This window comes from Sceloporus occidentalis, unplaced genomic scaffold (assembly GCF_023333645.1).
Source record: "Sceloporus occidentalis isolate IW3139 unplaced genomic scaffold, rSceOcc1.0.p SCAF_4, whole genome shotgun sequence".
Taxonomy (NCBI): Eukaryota; Metazoa; Chordata; class Lepidosauria; order Squamata; family Phrynosomatidae; genus Sceloporus; species Sceloporus occidentalis.
In genome coordinates this window covers 42,130,890-42,150,498 of record NW_028316984.1, presented here as the reverse complement: position 1 = coordinate 42,150,498, position 19,609 = coordinate 42,130,890, and the positions used below count along the sequence as shown (strand labels likewise).

General features: G+C 38.9%; 1 protein-coding gene across 9 annotated transcripts in view; it reads right to left on the bottom strand.

Moving 5' to 3' along the window:
• LOC149313811 (sodium channel protein type 3 subunit alpha) overlaps positions 1 to 19,609 on the bottom strand; it is a 94,256-nt gene that overhangs the window by 38,612 nt on the left and 36,035 nt on the right. For all 9 annotated transcript variants that reach the window (XM_089519843.1, XM_089519847.1, XM_089519848.1 and 6 more), the window contains 9 exons: positions 19,461 to 19,524; positions 17,024 to 17,165; positions 16,594 to 16,800; positions 15,115 to 15,387; positions 10,076 to 10,426; positions 7,584 to 7,716; positions 5,487 to 5,725; positions 3,880 to 4,053; positions 617 to 973 (listed from right to left, as the gene is read on the bottom strand). In XM_089519843.1, coding sequence (XP_089375969.1) covers positions 617 to 973; positions 3,880 to 4,053; positions 5,487 to 5,725; positions 7,584 to 7,716; positions 10,076 to 10,426; positions 15,115 to 15,387; positions 16,594 to 16,800; positions 17,024 to 17,165; positions 19,461 to 19,524 — 1,940 coding nt within the window. The remainder of the gene's footprint in view (positions 1 to 616; positions 974 to 3,879; positions 4,054 to 5,486; positions 5,726 to 7,583; positions 7,717 to 10,075; positions 10,427 to 15,114; positions 15,388 to 16,593; positions 16,801 to 17,023; positions 17,166 to 19,460; positions 19,525 to 19,609) is intronic.

The following is a 19,609-nucleotide window of genomic DNA, read 5'->3' as shown; positions in this document are numbered from 1 at the left end:
ATTGAGGTTGCTGTTAACTGCTCTCAAGTTAACTGACTCACGAAAACCCTGCGAAAGAGGCAGCTCTAAGTCACCCTATCCTCAACCACTCTGCTCAGGTCTTGCAGGTTCAGGCTGGTGACCTCTCAGCTTGAGTCTAATCATATGGCATGTGGCCACCCTCTCTTTCTGCCTTCCACCTTTCTAAGCATTATTGTCCTTTCTAATGAGTTATGTCTTCTCATGATGTGGCCGAAGTATGACAGCCTCAATTTAGTCAAGTGACAGACAAGAGGCTTTTCTCCCAAATAATAAACACATTTATTGTACTTTATAATAATGTCATATAGGCCTCGGGGTGGCACGCCCACACACCCCTCAACCCTATCACATGACAAGGATGTAACAATGGCGGCGCCCTGTATACACTTATGTAACCAGTGCACCAGTGGCACATTTGTTATGCTGCTGTCACGGCATAAAAAGAACCCGCTTTTCGAAGGATTTTTCTGCCAGCAGAAAGCCATGCGGTTTGGTGGCTGCGGCTTCCCTCCGGCAGAAAAACAGGTGCCGGCAGGCCACCATTTTTGGGTGGTCTGTACTGGGCCATAGTTTGAGGAAAAGGCTGATAACATACCACTAAGTTTCCAATCACCATGACCAGCATAAAAACAATAAGGCACATGGTTTGGCCTGCAACCTCCATACAGTCCCACATGGTTTCTATCCATTCTCCACAAAGTACTCGGAACACAATTAAGAAAGAGTGGAAAAAGTCATTCATGTGCCAACGTGGAAGTTCACAGTCTTCTGCAATCTTGCAGACACATTCCTTGTAGCTTTTACCAAACAGCTGCATTCCAACCACGGCAAAAATGAAGACAATGATGGCCAGGACCAAGGTCAGATTTCCCAAAGCACCCACAGAATTGCCAATAATTTTGATCAGCATATTTAGCGTTGGCCAGGATTTTGCTAACTTGAAAACCCGGAGCTGAAAAACAGTTTCAAACAGACAGCATCATAATTAAAATTTATTTTGACTATTGCCATTTTAAAAATGAAAACAAAACACAATCTGTTGAAATTTAGAGGGAGGAAGGTATGGACTACTTTCATATATTTCATTTAAAAGTGTGTACAGGTTGAGCATCTCTCATCCAAAATGCTTGGTTCCAGAAATGTTTTGGATTTTAAAAAATATTTATATATAACTAGTGAGATACCTTGGAGATGAGACCCAAGTCTAAACATGACATTCATTTATGTTTTGTATATATCTTATACACATTGCCTGAAGGTAATTTTGTATACAATATTTTTCATAATTTTGTGCATGAAACAAAGTTTGTGAACCATTAGAAAATAAAGCTGTTACTATCATATTTACATAGCGTATTTCAGATTTTGGAATTCCAGATAAGGGAAACTCAACCTTTTCATTCATTTGTAGTGTAACTACAGTGGTGTAGGTACTATTAATATTAAATCTGGAATATAACAATGTCCTCTGTGTTGTGCTGTACATAAGGATGGTCCAGAAACTCCTGCAGATGCAGAATGCTTTGGCTAAGCTTTAAGGGGGAGCAACTTACTACACCTCTGCTAAAATAAATGCACTGATTACCTATTTGCTACTGGGCCAGGTTCAAGATTTTGTTATTAGTTAACAAAGCCCTAAGCAATACAACTAGGGGTATTGCTACCTGAGGGACTGCATTCTGCCTTATACACCCATTTGGTCTTTGTGGTAATCTGGAAACACCTTTCAGATAGTGCAACATGTTCTGCAGCTGTTTAAAGCTAGACATCTATCCTCGTGACAGCCGCTATATGGAATGCTATTCTCACAGAAACAAGACATGCTCTAATTACTCTAAGCTTTAGATGAATGTTAAATACACAAGTAGTTAAGCAAGCATTTCCTGTTTAGTCTGACCTAATGTCTTTTGCATGGTCCACATAAAAGCTGTAATTTTATTTTGTGTGCTGTTAGTATTTCATGTTTTATTCATGTACCACTTTGAAATTTTCAGATCAAAGGGGTATATAAATATTTGCAAACAAAAATATATTCAGTAGAATGTAGATCAGGAAAATGAATTTATTGAATTCTGGGAGCTACATTTTTATTTACACAAAATCATATAGTGAACATAATTCACATATTATTTCCACTACAATTAATGGTAGTCACCAGACCATATCTATATTGAATATTTTAAAATCACATTTGCAGTAAGGAAGTATATGAAAATAAATTCTCAGAACACTGTGGAAGTACTAATTACTAAGTTAAATTCTCAAGTAACACTTATTAAATTTAAAGCTATGAAAATATTTGTTCTGGATTTCATATATTCTTTATTTAACCACATAGTCATCCACAAATGCTGATTTCATGTTTCTTGTGCCAATTGTTATTCTGACAATGCTGAGCCACTATGAACACAATCTAAGGTCGAAAAATGGGAAATTGATCATGAATGAATTAAATATATTTATTTCAATAACTGTGCCCCAGATTTTCCTTTCCATAATGCTAAGTGCAAGAAGTTTGTTATTTTAGAAATTTTTCTAGGGTATTTCCTAAACAGATGCAGATTTGGCTCAGGAGTACTACACCTCCACCACATAACATCATCATCACATCTCTATGCACCTCTATGCATGCTAGGCATATAAGCCCATTAAAATAGTTTGTTTACTATCTTCAGTTCATTGAGCAATTTAGATTTGCAAAAACTAAAAATATAAATCGACACAAAACCCCCCCACTATTAAGCCATGGTTCCCTAACTTTTTAAACTTGTGACCCTCTTTACATCTTCATGCAGATGTCACATCCCCCTCTTAACATAGTATGCGAATCAAAATATTTTATTTGTTTAGTGTGCGTATTTCATTCACACAGTCATAGATATTCATATTTGAACATTTTATAAAGAAATAACATTGTTCAAATTAGGACAGTTTTACTGAAATAAATTCAGTATGTAACTCATATCAATTTTACATATACTGTCTCACACATACAGCCAGACATATATGCGCCAATTCTCACAGATATGTATGCACCCTGGCGGAATCGGCACTTCCGAAACAATGCAGTTTGATACCACTTTAAAACTGTCATCCTATGGAATCCTGGGATTTGTAGTTTGTTGTGGGACAAGAACTCTCTGTCAGAGAAGGCTGAATAGCTCACAAAATTACAAATCTCAGAATTTCATAGTATTGAGCATTGGCAGTTAAACTGGTGTCAAACTGCATTATTTCTGCAGTGCAGATTTAGCAGATTCACTCTTTCTTTCACTCATATACACACATACTAATTAACTCTCTCACACACAGATTAACACAGAAAACTCAATTTTCAAGGCAGTGATGGGATGGGAGAAGGAAGAAGAAGCAGTGGCTTGGGAAGGGCTCCACCAGAGGCCATGATCCAGTGAACCTCCTTGCTCTCCTCCTCCTTCTCATTCTCTGTCAGGCCGAGTCAGCTGATCCAAGCACCCTCCTTTCTTCCCCTCCAGATCAGAAAAAGTTTGGGAAGGGGGAGAGGAGAAGGAGGAAAGATAAAGGGCTTCACCTCTCATGTCCTCCTTGAGCAATTCTCACTCCCCCACCAGGGGTCTTGCCCCCCCTGTTTTAAGAACCACTGCTATTAAGAATACTATTCTTATTTTATTTTAAATGGTGCTTAAATTAAATTGTTTTTTTTTTACAGTTTTCTTCCATGAACTGCCTTGGTAAGGTTTTTCTTGCAGAGATAAAATATTTTAAATGAATAATAAGTAGTGCTCAAAAGTCCCCCTATAGATCCTCTTGAATACGATGCTGCTGCATTCCACATATGAATCGTGTGAACATAAGTGCTGTATTTATTAAAATATGTACCAATCTGAAGGATCTTAGCACTGATAGGCCTTCCACATTTGCAAGACCCAGCTCCATCAAACTTAAGCTGACAATGATGCCATCAAATATATTCCAGCCTTCTTGGAAATAATAATAAGGATCCATGGCTATGATTTTCAAGACCATTTCTGCAGTGAAGATGCCAGTGAAGACCTAAGGGCAAGTATAATAAAGAAGTTCATTATTTTATTTAAGGTGTCAATGAAAACATGTGTGGAAGGCTGACCCTACTTAGCTTATAAGATCAGATGGAATCTTATAACTTTTGAGTATTTAGGCCCACTCCATCTTGATGAAAATGCAACAATTTAGTCGTACAGTTATTAGCAAACAGAGAACTAAAGACAGGCTGTCCTATCTCAACCCTGTGCATGTGTATTTTATTTTATTTGCCACTGCGGTCTGTTGCACCTCAAATGACAGTATGAGTCAAAATAGGACCCCTAGGTAATCTGAAAAGGGTAATCTGAAAAGTAAGAAAAGTCTATATTCTCTTCATCCTGGACCCAAGAAACACCTCTGTACCTCCATGATTTAGGTTTAGTGTACTTGCCACCTTCCACACTATCTTTGCTTCCATGTACCTAACCAACACTTGTGAAGCTTCTCCTGATGCAAATAGAATTGAGTGATGGAGCATGCTGATGACCTTGTTCCTCAGCAATCTCAATGTCAGATAGTAGCAGTTTCATATACATGCTGAACAGGATAAAAGATAGAATGGAACCCTAACATATTACTATCTTCTATCTGGACTCATCTTTCATATTAAAAGCAGATATGGTAATGTTTTCTAGGAATATAGAAAAAGGTACAAAACAGGCAAGAGTTCTATCTATAGAGACTGGGGTGTCAATGGGGCTTTCAAAGTGATCTGTTGCTATCTATGTTTATTATAATTAATATGGAGTAGCAAAATGGTTGTATTTAACAATTTAAAACCCATTACGTTGATGTTTTAATTAATGTTCGGCAAGTCTGACAATGAAAATATTGTGTTGAACACCATCTTTTTTAAACAAACAAACCAGCATGTTGGTTTTTGAGTAAACTGGAGGAAAGATAATTCAAACCTCAGTTGAGATGATAATGTGGAATTGTAACTTTTTAGTATTACAGACAATTCTGCACGGCAACAAAGAAGGTACTATTAAATCAGCTTCTATACCTTTATATAGGCTAAGCCTGTAAGTGTTGCTCCAAGTGATGACTATTAAGCAGCTTAGCTATATTTAAGATCCTATATTGTTATGAAATAATATCTGTAATTGCATTTCTAATAATGAGAGCTTAAAGAAATGAAGGTTAACTGTAACACTAATGCAACAAAAATTGTCTGTTTAAGAGCTTTGTGCAGTTATTATCCAGAGGTCCTTTATTAAGGAGCTTTACTAAAGAGACTCAACAATGAAACTAGGATTCCAACTGTAGGTTTGCTTTTGTGGAGAAAATGATTCCATCTGAAGTTTTGACTATACTGCTACATTCTCCTTAAGAACATACTTGTACTTTGTCTTAACAATTCCTATTAAAATGATTAATACATTCAATAAAATAGAGAAATTTTCATTTGTCCATATACATACCAGGTTTCCCACCAAAAGCACATGGTTGAAATAGTGAGTCATTGGATAGTGCTCCATGGCCATAAATAGGGTATTCAAAACGATGCAGATGGTAATAGCAAGGTCAACAAATGGGTCCATCACTATCAGATTCACAATGTGCTTTACATTTAACCAAGGACTCCAACAATCCCAGATCAAGAAGGTATTTGCAAATCTATACCAGCATGGTGGGCACTTCTGTCTGGATTCTTCAAGTTCTGTGGAGGGGGGGAGATAGAAGATGTAATGTGCATTATCTTTATTGAAAATTCACAAACCATTAAAAACACTTATACAGTTGTTCTGTAGTGAGTGGGAGAAGTATATACTACATCCTGTGCATAAGTGTATACACCAAATTTAGAAAACCAAGAATTTATACATAAACATATAATGTTCTTCACTGCTGGATATGTTTATTATTTTTCATTATCATAGCTAATAGAAATATCTTTGCTACCTTTATCGAATATGCTGTTCATATAGGATGAAATGCAGTATTTATTCTGTCATGAAAATTTTTTGTCAGAACAGCTGAGCCAGGGCTGACCTACAGTCCAATTGCTCCTACCACCCCCTTTAGTCCTCATGATAGTTTACATTGCTTCCAATATCAACACTTAAGTGTGGCAAGTAAATTCCACTCTAGATCTAACACACTGATCTCATGGACTGTCCCTAATTGCCTGACCTAGACCTATTTATTTTTAATTATGAAACTATATTCAGGTTTTTGAAAATATAGTTTTAACAGAACAATTCCACTTTAGTATAAATAAAATTGGTTCAGTAACATATCTTAAATGGGTTATAGGTCCTCAGCTTAAGGTTTAGCCTAATGTCACATACCTTTTGGTTAGTTCTGTGTCCAGCTGTTCTAGGGCACAGTCATTTTGGGTACCTAGAATTTTTATCTCGTCATACCAGATCATGCATTTATCATCAATGTGAGGATTGCCCAAGACCCTCATTACTACATCACTTACTCCAATGGATGCCTCCTTTGTTTCACTCTCCATTTGGAAATCATCCTGAGCACTTTTGTTAGGACAGCAAGAGCATGTTCCCATTACATTATTTAGGGGTCCTGGTACTGTAACCCACAGAAATGATGTAGAATAATCTGGTCTAGTTAAGACTTCTAATTTATTTGACACTCAGTTTTCTTTGATGTACACAACAACATCACTTCTACTATCCCTTTCTCTGTCCTCTTCATAGTTTGTGTGCAGAGATGACCATACCCAGTGCCTCTCTTCCCTCCACTAGGTTACAGTTACAATTACAATATCTATATTTACTCTCAAAATCAAACTCTCCAACTGCTGACATCTTGAGGAATTAGTATTCAATGTACACACCCATTATGAATTATACTTGTGCCTCCATATTCGTTAGGGTTAGGGGCACAAGACCCCGGGAATATGGAAAAACCGCAAATAACAAAAACACCATGTTTTTATCTGAGAGGACACCTCTCTAGGAATCTCTAGGTCCTCCAGTGCAATTCTGTGGTTAATGTCGGACAGACACTGACCATAGAAGTGCGCTAGAAGTGCTATGAAGGCCTAGTGGAGTATTCTCTCTAGGAATCTCTAGGTCTTTCAGAGAAGCTTTTAGTTAAAGTGGACCACAGAGTTACACTGGAGGACCTAGATATTCCTAGAGAGAACATATTATTCAAATCTGTGAATAATCAAATCCGCAAATATCAAAGCTGCAAATATGGAGGGATGAGCGTAGTTACGTATTTCCCTTGCAGGAAGAAGCATTTTCCCTTAGTACATCTGAAACACCCACTATTCAGTAGGGTCAGGAATGTCATCAGTCACAAAGACCCACAGATTGACCTGAAATCCCTTAACAGCAATGAAAAATTAGACAGTTTTACAAGATTTGGAAATCTTTTACTGGGGATGGTTGTGTGTGTGGAAATTTCAGAAAAAAATAGCAATGCTCAACCACTCCCATAGGTTTCATCAGTATGAGTGCTACTTTCCACTGAAAATAAAATAACCATGTTTTACCTTGTGTGTAATTAAAGTACAGCATGGGGTCAAACTTGTCTTACTGTACCTTCCATAGTATTAGTGAGTATGCTGGCTATACTCATAGCTCTTTGTCTTGCTGCCGATTCTTCCATCAATTCCATAGAAATCTGATAAGAGCTCAATCTCCTTTTCTTTATTTCTGTTTCTGTAGTGGTACCCTGAAAATAGAACCTATGCGAAATCATTCCTGGAAGTCAAGCAAAAACTCCGTACATGAAAACTGAAAGAAAATATTGCAGTGTACAGGTTTCCAGCCATTTCTGCCTAGTTCATTCCAGCTGCTCTACACCCGTGGAAACACAGCCATACACCCACACCACACCAATGATCACTGAGCATTCAGTGGTCACTGAGAATGCTCAGTGATCATGAAATGAACAGTTTACATTTTTCGGCTCCTTTAGAAGTTCCCACCCTAGAATTTATTTGAACAAACACTGGGGCTCCCCCAAACCTGCTAACACATCCCATTTGTGTACCACCAGTGTCCTTTTGGCTACATAAAGATCAGCACTCAGACAATGAGTATGTAGAGAGCTCCTGTAGCACCTTTGAGACTAACTGAAAGAAAGAAGTTGGCAGCATGAGCTTTCATAGACTTAAGTCTATTTCCTTAGAGAGTGAGTTTGCTATTAGCAATGGGAGGGTTTTCTAAGAATCTGTTAATCTTACAGGTAATGAGTTGATGCTTTTGAGTGCCCTTGCAGTTTCAAAGGTAGATTGTTAACTGTAACTTTGTATTTTTTAAGTTTTGTATTTGTAATTTTTTATATTTTTACAATTTTAATTGTTGTGTTTTATGTATGTTAGCTGCCTTGGGTCCCATTTTGGGAGAAAGGCGGGATAAAAATAAAATAAAATAAATGAATGAATAAATAAATAAATAAATAAATACTATTTGAAAAACTACTAGCAGAGTTCTTTGGAACATGGGCAATGACTGTTGGAGAGAAATAAGAGGCAATCCGACAACAGTCTCTTGATAGCAAATCATTCTTCAAAACAGAAAACCTACGAGGACAGTGCTAATTAGCCAAAGTAAGCAAGGGGCATCTGAGCTAGCACTAAGCCAACTGAAGCTGTGCAGAATCTAAACCACTTTGAAGCCTAGCCAGTTGGAAATTATTCATGGCTATCCTTGCCCTGCCCTAATTTTGTCCCAGCGCAGTGGATTTTGCATAATTCAACTGCTCTGACCCCTTGTTTGGGTCTTCTGCTGGCTGGTCTCAGTGGCCACAGCAGTTGTGCCAGCAGATCCCACTCCCAGCTCATCACTGAGATCACCTGGCAGAAGGGGTTAAAGTTCAGCAGAAAAGCATTTTTCTTGTGAAAAATGATCCTGGCACAGGGCTCATAAATGGTTTTGGGGGGCTTTGTGTATCTTACAGTTAAGTTTGCCCACCACTGACATGAAACATGCACACCACCAGAATCTGTAAGCAGCAATAACTTTATGACAAGTGCACATCACAGATTTTGCTATATTGATAATTTTTGCAAAGCATCTTAATTGTAACCCCCAAATGTAAGAAATGTAATGACTTTGCAGCAACAAAATGGGGTGATTTGTTGTTTTAAACATTCTTACTTAAAACAACAGAGGCTAGACCTCAATTATATTTCAAAAGATGGAATGTATTTATTTTTTTTGAAGACACAAATAATGTTCAGAAGGGCACTTCCTAACTGGAAAGGTTTTAGCACTGTGTTACAAAGTTAGATGAAACTACTTGTCTAGATATAGCTAGCTGTAGTCTGCCCTGTTTGTTAAATTTGCTGATCTTAATTTTATTTAATGAGTTTACTGCATTTAAATTACCTGCTTTGCATTGTAAATCATGTTACAAACCTATTTCAGAGCCTCAACAAATGGGTAATAAACACTAGAATAAAATTATGTAAGGTGAATTAGCATGGCTGGCAACTATGTAGCTTAACCACAGGTTGGAAAGCATGATAGAGGAGCCAAAATAGTGTTCAAGACTGGGCAGCCTTGATGCAACTGTACAACCAGTTGGGCATAATAAATATTATTTTTATGTTGTGTCATACTAATGCAGAGAAGGACATTTCTGTGTTAGTAAAACAGCATCTCTCCCCATGCAAAGAACTCCACAAAAACCATCTATAACACTTATGATCACAAGATTGCTTTGATATTTGCATGTATTTGTGCATTTGTGTGTATGCTTTTGTAATATGCAGAACTATATATGTGTATTTATAGGAAGAATCTTGGGAAATCATGAATTAAAAGTTTGCTGATCTAACAATCAGAGCACTTGACCAAAACAGCCATTTTGACTCTGATTTCCCATATACCCCTTGTCCAAAATGCTAGGCCCTTTCTGAGGATTCCCCAGACCTTAATGAAGGATTTTTAGTGGTTCAGAGTTCTGTAGCAAGGCAGAGGATTTAGGACATCTTGTGTGATACTCACACGAATACTACAGTCTTACATTATTATCCATGTCCACCTATAACAGATATGCTAAAATGAAAGAGAGAAGTTATCACCTCAGGCAGAAGCTGTCCAGTAGGTGAGGGAAGTGCTGCAGGTCCACCCACCAAAGAAACCACTCCATTGCAATCCACCGTGCTGTGCATCTTCCCATTTAGTGGAAGTGCTGGCACCATCTTTGATGACAGGCTTGCTAGACTGGTGTTACTGTTGCGCCGTTCACTGTTGTGTCTGTTTGGCACAAAGAGAGAATCTCTTCTACTCTCATTGTCTTCAAGGGTGCTGTGCTCATCATCTGCAAAGTCATTCTCCGATCCTACATCCTTTGCTCTCCCTCGGAAGCTGAAAATACTTGCTCTGCTGTTGCGCCTTGGGGAAAACAGGGAGCCACGAAGGCTCAGCAAAGACTGGAGGTGGGGATGGGGAGATAAAAAACAAAGAGGAACAGTGTCAGTGTTTAGGACTAAAGGAATTATGGCAATGGACTTTGGTTCACGTTATTGAAAATTCTAGGAGGGGTATCTGTGTCAGCAAAAAGCATTAGCCACCAAAACACCAGGTGGTGACTCTGCAGCTCGACAGGAGACATAGGGCAGAGGGTCCACCATCTTCCTTCACCTGTTTCATGTCTTTTTTCATTCCAGAAGCCTGAGCGGTTTGTGCAAGCTTCTGGACAAACAACCAATGACTATGCATGGCAAGGGGGGGTTACTCATGATGGGAAAGAGAATATAGGTTTCCCTGAAGCCTCCCTTGCATATATAAATTAAGCCACTCTGCCACTCCCATTTCAGTATTGTTCCTGTTGCCTTCCCACTCTACACCTGTCTTGGCATTTATTTGTTTCATTTCCTTGTATTTTAGCAAATTTTTGGAGATGTGGCACGAAGACTGGATCCAAGTGTACAGGAAGTACCTTGTGAATCCATGTCTTTTGAGGGTCCCATTAAGGAGCCTTGGGTGGAGTAGTACAGCTGACATCCAGTTTGGGGCCTGAAGTGTATGCCCCACCACTTAATGGCAAGGAACCACACAGAGGCTGCATATCTATGTGGATTCCACAGCGATCACTCCAGTTTTCCTCCAGCAATCAAGCTGGAGGCAGTTGGGTTGTCCAATTCCAGATTCAGACTTCATGCCAAGCAAACACTTTATAGCTGTTTCAAATAAAGTTTATGCCTTGTTATACACAAGAAAAGCACTGTGGTGTGTTTTGTATCTCTGGCTCCCCTCTCTCCATGACAACCTTGGCGCTACAGCTGCAACAAGCGTTTTAAAGACACTGGGGCAAAGCAGATGGGCATGAAGGAGAATTGGCCTGCAATCAGCCAGGGACCACGGTGACCGCACAGCCCACTCTCAAAGCAGGCTGCCACTGTGATCCCAAACAGGCTGCTGGCAAGGAGCAGTTTTTCACCTCTTCTTTTTCTAGTAGCTTTGGACTGCCTTTGGCAACCTCAGAGCAGCTTCAAGCCACTTGATGATGCAGTGGTTAAATGCTAGTACTGCAGCCAGTATTGCAGCCACAAGGTTATGAGTTTGATCCCAGGGCTCCAGTGTTCACTCTGCCTTGCATCCTTCCATAGGTAACTAAAATGAGTACCCAACTTGTTGGGGACAATTAGCTTACATGTTGTCAACTGCTTAGGGACTACTGTGTTCTACATGAAGTGGTATAGAAATGTGACTGCTATTGCTATTGCTAATGCTATTGCTTCGAGGCATGTATCATCTAAATGCCCTGAAGTGGCCGGAAGCTGTTCCTTTTGGCTTGTCTGTTTTGTGCCTATCAAGTTTTAACTGAGTGAAAGCTCTCATGGAGAGCAGCATGCTTTGTGTATCTGATGAAGTGGGATGGAGCCTATGAAACCATCTGCCATATTGTTGCTCTTTCAGGTGAGACTCTATTTACTCAAGCCGTTTTATCCTACACCACCAGTTTTGTAAATCAAATTATGGGTTAGAAATGTTCTACAAGTCTTCTGTACCATTGTGTATAAACTTGTGATATCTTGAATAGCATATTAACTTGGTTTCTGTTACAGACCCAGGCCCACTCTAAGCTGGGAATGAGCCCAAACCCAGTGGTAGAGGCAAAGAACCTTACTGCACAGGGCTCCAGGGACGGCTTGAGAACAGAACGGAAGAGAACAGAACAAGTGGGGGATGCATTTTACCACACAAAAGGAAGTCCCTCACTCACTCTGTTCTCTATTCTGTTCCCAATCCATTCCAGAGGGGGCGATTTTTGAGAACTGTTCTGAACAGTTCTCAAAAATCGCCCCTTCTGGAATGGATTGGGAACGGAAGAGAGGGGAATGGAACAAGTAAAGGACTTTTGTGTGCGGTAAAATGCGTCCCCCGCTCGTTCCACACTCATTCCTGGCCCCTTCCGTTCCATTCTCAGGCCGTACCGCTGAGGTCCTGTGCAGTAAGGTCCCAGGTTTCACATGCAGGTTTTAGGTTCAAACTCCGGCATAACCAGCTAAAAAGATTGGATAGCAGGAAATGGGAAAGACCTTAAACTGAGACTCTGCTTGCAATCACAGTAGATGATACTAAGCCTAAATCCCAGGCATAGTAATACAAGATAGTACTAAGCCTGGCATCATCTGGTGGACAAATATTCTGACTTGATGTATGAGACATTTTCCTTGTGGGCTTAAAATGCTGCTACTAATGACAGCTTCTATTGGGAAAGGAAGGCAGGATAGAAATTGAAGCAATAAATATTATTATCCTGCATGCTCCTTGCTTGAAATTTGACACAGATTCTCACAACCTGGGATGACTCACTTTTCTTTCACTGTCGGGCAATAAATCATCCTTTGACAAATTTCCCTCAACCACTCACATATCTATGACAACTCACTTACATATCCATAGTCATGACCCACCCCGCACTGTCTTCCAGTGAGAAATTCCAAACACAAGCAGATGTTTCCTAAAACGAAATAATGCAAATTAACTAGCCAGCTGTTGCTTATGGTTATGGGGAAAGCCCAATGGCTGGATCCACTTAATTAGAGCTCTACTATTAATCCACCATTGATTAATCATACTGTCTCACCAATTAATAATTTCAGCAATGTTCAGCAGCCACAGGAGACCTGGAGATGGTGACTCTGCCATCAAAAACAGGAAGAATCAATTTTTGCTGGTCGTTCATTTATTAATTGCACTACAAGTAACTCCTTAATGGAATCTCCTGCTCCTTCCTTGCATATCTCATTAGCACTACTCATGAATAAATAAAACCATCACTACTGCTAGCGGGAGAAATCCTTACATGGAGACTTATTATTTCAGCCTTAGGCCTGTTACAGACAGGCCAAAATAAAGCTGCTTCGAGTCACTTTGGAGGTATAGTATTTCAATGATGCATGAGTCCTAAGAGTCTGGAAGCTGCACCAAAGCTGCACTCCAGTCCTTAGGACTGGAGCATGGCTTTGGTGTGGCTTTTGGACACTTAGGATGCATGCATCATTGAAATACTATACCTCCAAAGTGACTCGAAGCAGCTTTATTTTGGCCTGTCTGTAACAGGCCCTAGAATCTGTTTTCTAATCTGGCTACTTTAAATTTCTAATATTCTCTGGACTACTGTAGTTTGAAAAAATACTCTGAAATATATAGTTAAAAATCATAACTTAACTTTGATGCGCTGATAACTTGTTCAATATGGCACATTTGCATTTAACTCTTGAGCACTGTTTTAAAGGAGAATCAGGATATAAACTGCATAGTTAAGTAAATAATGGTTCGTAAGGAGAGGCAGTTTTTATTCTAGTTGTCATTATAACAAATTCTGACAAATTTTTCTAGCAACTGTCTCATAGTCTTCACCTACTCTCATTGCTTTTACGCCTTAATACACTGTTTACACTTTAAATTATTTAGGTAATTATTTAAATGTTAACTTTAAAAAAATCACTGTGATGGAATTTGCAGCTATTAGGCAGTTAGATCCATTTTGACTGTGCTTTGACTTAAGCACATGTCACATCAATGATATTTTATGTACATCTCAAAATTTCTGTGCCACTTACTAAAGATAATTTATTTCAAAATATAATGTTTAATCCATTAAGTAACAAATGGACTCTGTTTCACTGAGGTTAACTCACCATCTTTAATCTTCCTCTGTGGCAAAGTCTTTCTACAATTCTAATATTAGCTTTCTGTTCTTACATTTTTATTATACATTGGGTGTGCCTTTTTGGACTTTATTGTTTTTAATTACGGTATTGTTGTTTTCACCTTAAAAACTGAATTCTTGCAAAAGGCTGCTTCAAATGGCAATTTTGGGGGAAATGGCAGAGCGCAAATAACTGTTACGATTGTGAATTATTATGATGATCATGCTAGTAGGGGGAAATATTTATACAAATAAGGGGCAAAATGAATGCCAGATACCTGTACCCGCAATTCTCTCTCTCTCTCTCTCTCTCTCACCTCATTCTCTCCCCCACCCCTTCTTTTCTTCAAAAATATCAGTAGAAATGCATTTTCTGTTTTCACTAAAGATTCTACCCTCTGAAGATGGGGTATTGTCAAAAGAAAATTGCCCCATCTCTGCAACCCTGGTGTTCCATTTGGAAGAGGTAGTGCTCCCTAAACAGGTCACTGGCTTTGTCTGAAAGTGATTTGACTTCACTACACAGCTGTCTGCAAAAGGTAATACTGTACTAACTTATACAAGAAGGTAAAAATGTACTCAGGAACAGAACTAGAGTAGGGCAGGATATTGATCCCAATATCTGCAAGTTTTGTCTCCTCTCAACTGTACACCAGATTGCATGGTTTTGTGGCTTTTTAGCTTTACCACAAAATTCAATGGCTGTCATTGAGAATAAAACCAGTTTCTATTTGCATACCTCGATGCAGACCAAAAAGGCCATCATTGATTTTCAAAAGAAAATACCTTAATTGAATTGTTCCAGAAGAGAGTTCTACTGATGTTCTGGTGCCACCATAAAAAAGACACTCCTCACAACAAATATTCTTTTCTTAGTAACTTTAGTAATCTGAAATATACCTGGAAAAGCTATCTTGGAAGTGGAATTACATAATTTAAAATGGATTTGACCTGTACCTGGTGAGTTGAAGTCCTCTTTTCATAGGACAAGCGAGCTCCCCTTCTGATGCTATCTTCTGATTCAGATTTGGGAAACTTATCTGCTTCTTCTCTCTCTTCCGCCTCAGCAAGCTCCTTTTGCCTTCTTTTTTTCCGTCTGTTTCTTCTTTCTTTAGCACTCTTTGTGCTTAATTTAGATGCCTCTGAAGAACTTTCTAAGAGTTCCCCCAATCCACCCACGCAGCTGAAGTCTCTTGATGCAACGGATGCTGCTGCCACAGCTGCTGTTGTCTGTTGTGTGATAGTGCCAGGTAAACAGAATTAGTTTCATTATCTCAATAGTCACAATCACAGAGAAATTCACTATTACATCCAAAGTCTCATACCCAGTGCAAAGTATTAAACTCTAATACCAACATCTAGTGCTCTCTTGCACTTGGAGTCAAATTCCTTCCTACAATTTAAGAATCCCTGGCACTATGTTGTATGTTTGCTTCCACACTGGTAGGCCCCATATCATATGGTTAGGTCATATCCAGTGACCTATGACTATGGGAAACCTTGGGACTGCAGAACTGCTCCTGCAACTGCCCAAGAGCCTGTGCTAGACAATGGACTTTATCACAAGTGAGGAATTTCTCTTAATTTGAAATGAAAAGAAAGTGGGGCAGGAATGCGTTACTTATGGTACTTTAAAAAGGTGAATGAATGGTGGCAGGTTCTTCATGCTACGTTTTTAATGGTAGACATGTGAAACTGCTACGTGTTCATGTGTGTCCAGATCTGTTTTATCTGCTATTGTTACCCACTTTCTCTGCTCCCCAAAGGAAAAGGGCAGGCAAGTGAACTGGCAGTTTCAACAGCTGCTTTTCATCCTCGCCTCCTCTCACTCCCTTTTGCCGTTCTTCTTGACCATGGAATAGGGTGGGGTGGAGGGAGAAGGCCAGTGGCAGCAATGGCAAGAAAAGATCAGCATCAGGAAATGTTGGTAGTCAGCAGTCAAGACTCTGCCCTGACCATATGCAAAATGATTGCTTGGTTATTTGGTTGGTTGGTGATTGACAGTGAATGTGGGCTTTGGCAGGTACCCAACAGACCTGATGCTTTCCTTGTCCTTTGTGCTTCATCTACTAGGAGGCCTTACAATAAAATTTGAAAAGATATTATTTATGCCACTAAAATTTGAATGATAATTGGCCAAATTGCAGCATCATGAGATCTGAACTACAACTGGCCACACTGTGTACAGTATTGTGAGATGGAAATGACGACTGCCCACATTGTTGCCTACAGGTTCCTTCATCCTGCCCAGCTCCTGCCACCTTCTACAGAGACCAAAAAAAAAAAAAAAAAAGACTTGAGAGGCTCTGAGTAGATGCAGAAGCAGCACCAAGAAGTATGAAGTGCCAATAAGTAAGGGGCTCTGTTGTGAGTGCTCTCAGTTCTTTTCACTAGACTGAAAGAGTCAATGACGTACATATTCCAAAAGAAATATACCTGAGCTTCTTCTTGTTGCTTTTTCAGCTGCTCAAGCATCTGCTGAAACTCTGCCTCTTTCTGCTCCGCTTCTTCCATTGTGGCTTGATTCTGCTCTTCATAGGCCATGGCAACAACGGCCAGGATCAAGTTGATCAGGTAGAAGGAGCCCAAGAAGATTACCAGAACAAAAAAGATCATGTATGTTTTGCCAGCCGCTCGTAAAGTCTAGATGAGGCGGGGGAAAACAGGTGTCATTGAGACTGCTGCCTTCATCATGACATTCTAAAGTAACAATGACCACATAAATATTGAAATATGTATAACAATGATTTCCTTCATGAGATCGTAGCTGGATTTTTTAAACAATCAGACAGGCAGATGATCCCTCCCTCTTAAAAAAATCCCTCTGCTTTCACACATACTAAGCATGCCTCAAGACAATTCTCACCAATTGATAGAGATTTTCCCAGTAGTCCTGAGTCATCAGCCGAAAGAGTGACAAGAAGGCCCAGCTGAATGTATCGAAACTTGTATAGCCATAGTTGGGGTTTCTACCAGCTTTTACACACATATAACCTTCAGGACATTGACTATGAAAAAAATAAATCACATTGGACATGATTTAATCTTTTTTTCACTTACATTCTGTGGTATTTTCAAAATTGTGTTTTTATTCTAATCTGAAGTGTCTGTTTTGTAAACCAATGTGGGATATTGTTGACCACTGACACCATTTGAGAAGATATTACTGAATGTGAGTAATTTGTTTATGAAGAAAATAAACATAGGTCACCACTGTCGGCCTCTATCCTGCACTATCACATGAAAAGAATAGAACAGGCTTCTGTAGCTATGATAACTAACTAGCATTAGGTAAATCCACATGATCCCAAACACCTCACGCCTATGGTTTTTCAGTTATCCCCACAATTCCATAAGAATAGAATTGACTCCAAAAGCTATCAGAGGAAAAAAAAAACACAGATTTTTCACTAAGGCTGCATCTGCATTGCAGAAATAATTCAGTTTGACACCACTTTAACTGCCATGGCTCAATGCTACAGAATTCTGGGAACTGTAGTTTACAATTAACGTGGTGTCAAACTGGATTATTTCTGCAGTGCAGATGCAGCCTATGTTAAAGAACAAGAACTGTAAAATACTACATGACAATTCTCACCTCCTTATGCTTGAGAACTATAGAGAACTTGGAATTATGAAGAAAAATATGATGATTTTGTCACCCCCAACCCCTGGACTATAAGGGTATATTTGACTCTGCTTGTTCATATAGGGTTAAGTCTTACTGAACCTGGTAAGACCTAGATTTGGTTGATTTGGTCTGGTCACTTTTGAAATGAGATTTTGTATTGACAAATAAAATAGAACTATGCTTTGTAAGGGTATTTTGGCAAATCATTACCTTGCAATGAATAAATACGGGATGCAATCTATCTGATAAAATTAGTTCAGATCTTGGAAGAATTACTAATCTGGGGTGGTAAACCCAAAAAATAACTTCTCTAATCTCTGGATTAGTTCAGTGGTATTTTTTCATCTGATCAGAAAAATATGTAGCTGTCACTGGACAATGCAAACTAAAAATAAACAATAGGGCTCTTGTTAATTTTTAATGCAACAGACTAGCACTGTTATTTATTAATTGCCTTTGGATCAACTCTGATTCATAGCCAACCCTATGAGTGAGAGACTTCCAAGTCCCCTTATCATCAACAGCCCTACTGAGATCTTGCAGACTCAAGGCCATGGCTTCCTTGACTGAATCTATCCGTATGGAATGCTGATTATCCTGTGGCCCTCCACTGAACCTGTTATATATTACTGTGTTTTCTAGTGAGGCATGTCTTCTCATGAAATGACCAAAGTATAACAGTTTCAATTTAGTCATCTTGGCTTCTAGAGATAAGATAGTTCAGGCCTTATTTGTTCCACAGCCCATTTGTTTGTCTTTTTAAGAGTCCATGGCATCCATAGAACTCGTCTCCAGTACCACATTTCATACGAACTGATCTTCTTCTTATCAGTTTTCTTCACTCTTCAGCTTTTACAACCATACATAGAAATGGGAACTATGATGGCACTGTATAGCACTGCTATACGTCTGGTGTAATGAGACATGCACAATTACTTCCAAGGCTAAATATTCACAATTATTAAACATAATGCGAATATCTCTTAGAGAGGAAATCTTGTCTATCTTAGCATAATTATTTTATTATTTCTTGAAATAATTCAATACTTCAAAGAAGTATTTCTTGAAATACATCTTTTAAAAATTATTATTTCAGGAAAGATCTCGCCATAGCAATGGCATTAAAGGATACTGTAATAAGATTCAAATTTTGTAGACATGCTTCTACAATGGACTAATTTGGTGTTTCTGTTCCTCTTTAGTGTTTGCAGTCTATATTCTTAATTACTTGTCTGCACTAGGCATATTTCTAGAATGAGAAAGTCAGAAATATCTTTTTGTCTGGTCAGCAAACAAATAATGATGAAAAGGATGGCATGGAGAAAATGTTGTCAGAATACATCTGAATGCCCTGGGTCTCTACCTGCTACTGTCAGAAGACTGAACTTGTTCAACTAATGAACTGGGAAAATGGAATACAAAATCTTATAACTAAAGCAAAAATCCTTGGGGGGAAGATTCTCAGTAAAGTGTCATTCTAGTGTGTACACTGAATTCTGATGACTACAACTCATGAAGGAGGGATCTCTGTGTTAGGCTTTCAACAGAGACTCCTTCACACTGAAGGTCCTTGTGTCCTGGCTTGTGTTCATAGAGCTCTGGATCAGAGTTTTTGAGTTCTCTAGCTTGAATGCATCTGTAGGGAAGTCAACAGATTGCGTAAAATTCTTACCCGGCATCTGAGCTGTTGCCACAAAGAAGGGCATCTCTTTGTCCTTCCAAAACATAAAAATTACCTAATTGGGAGGAGGAAAAAAGAATAAATAACAATTTTTCTCTTGTTGCTGATAACAAAAGTCTGATCATATACAAGTAGAAGCA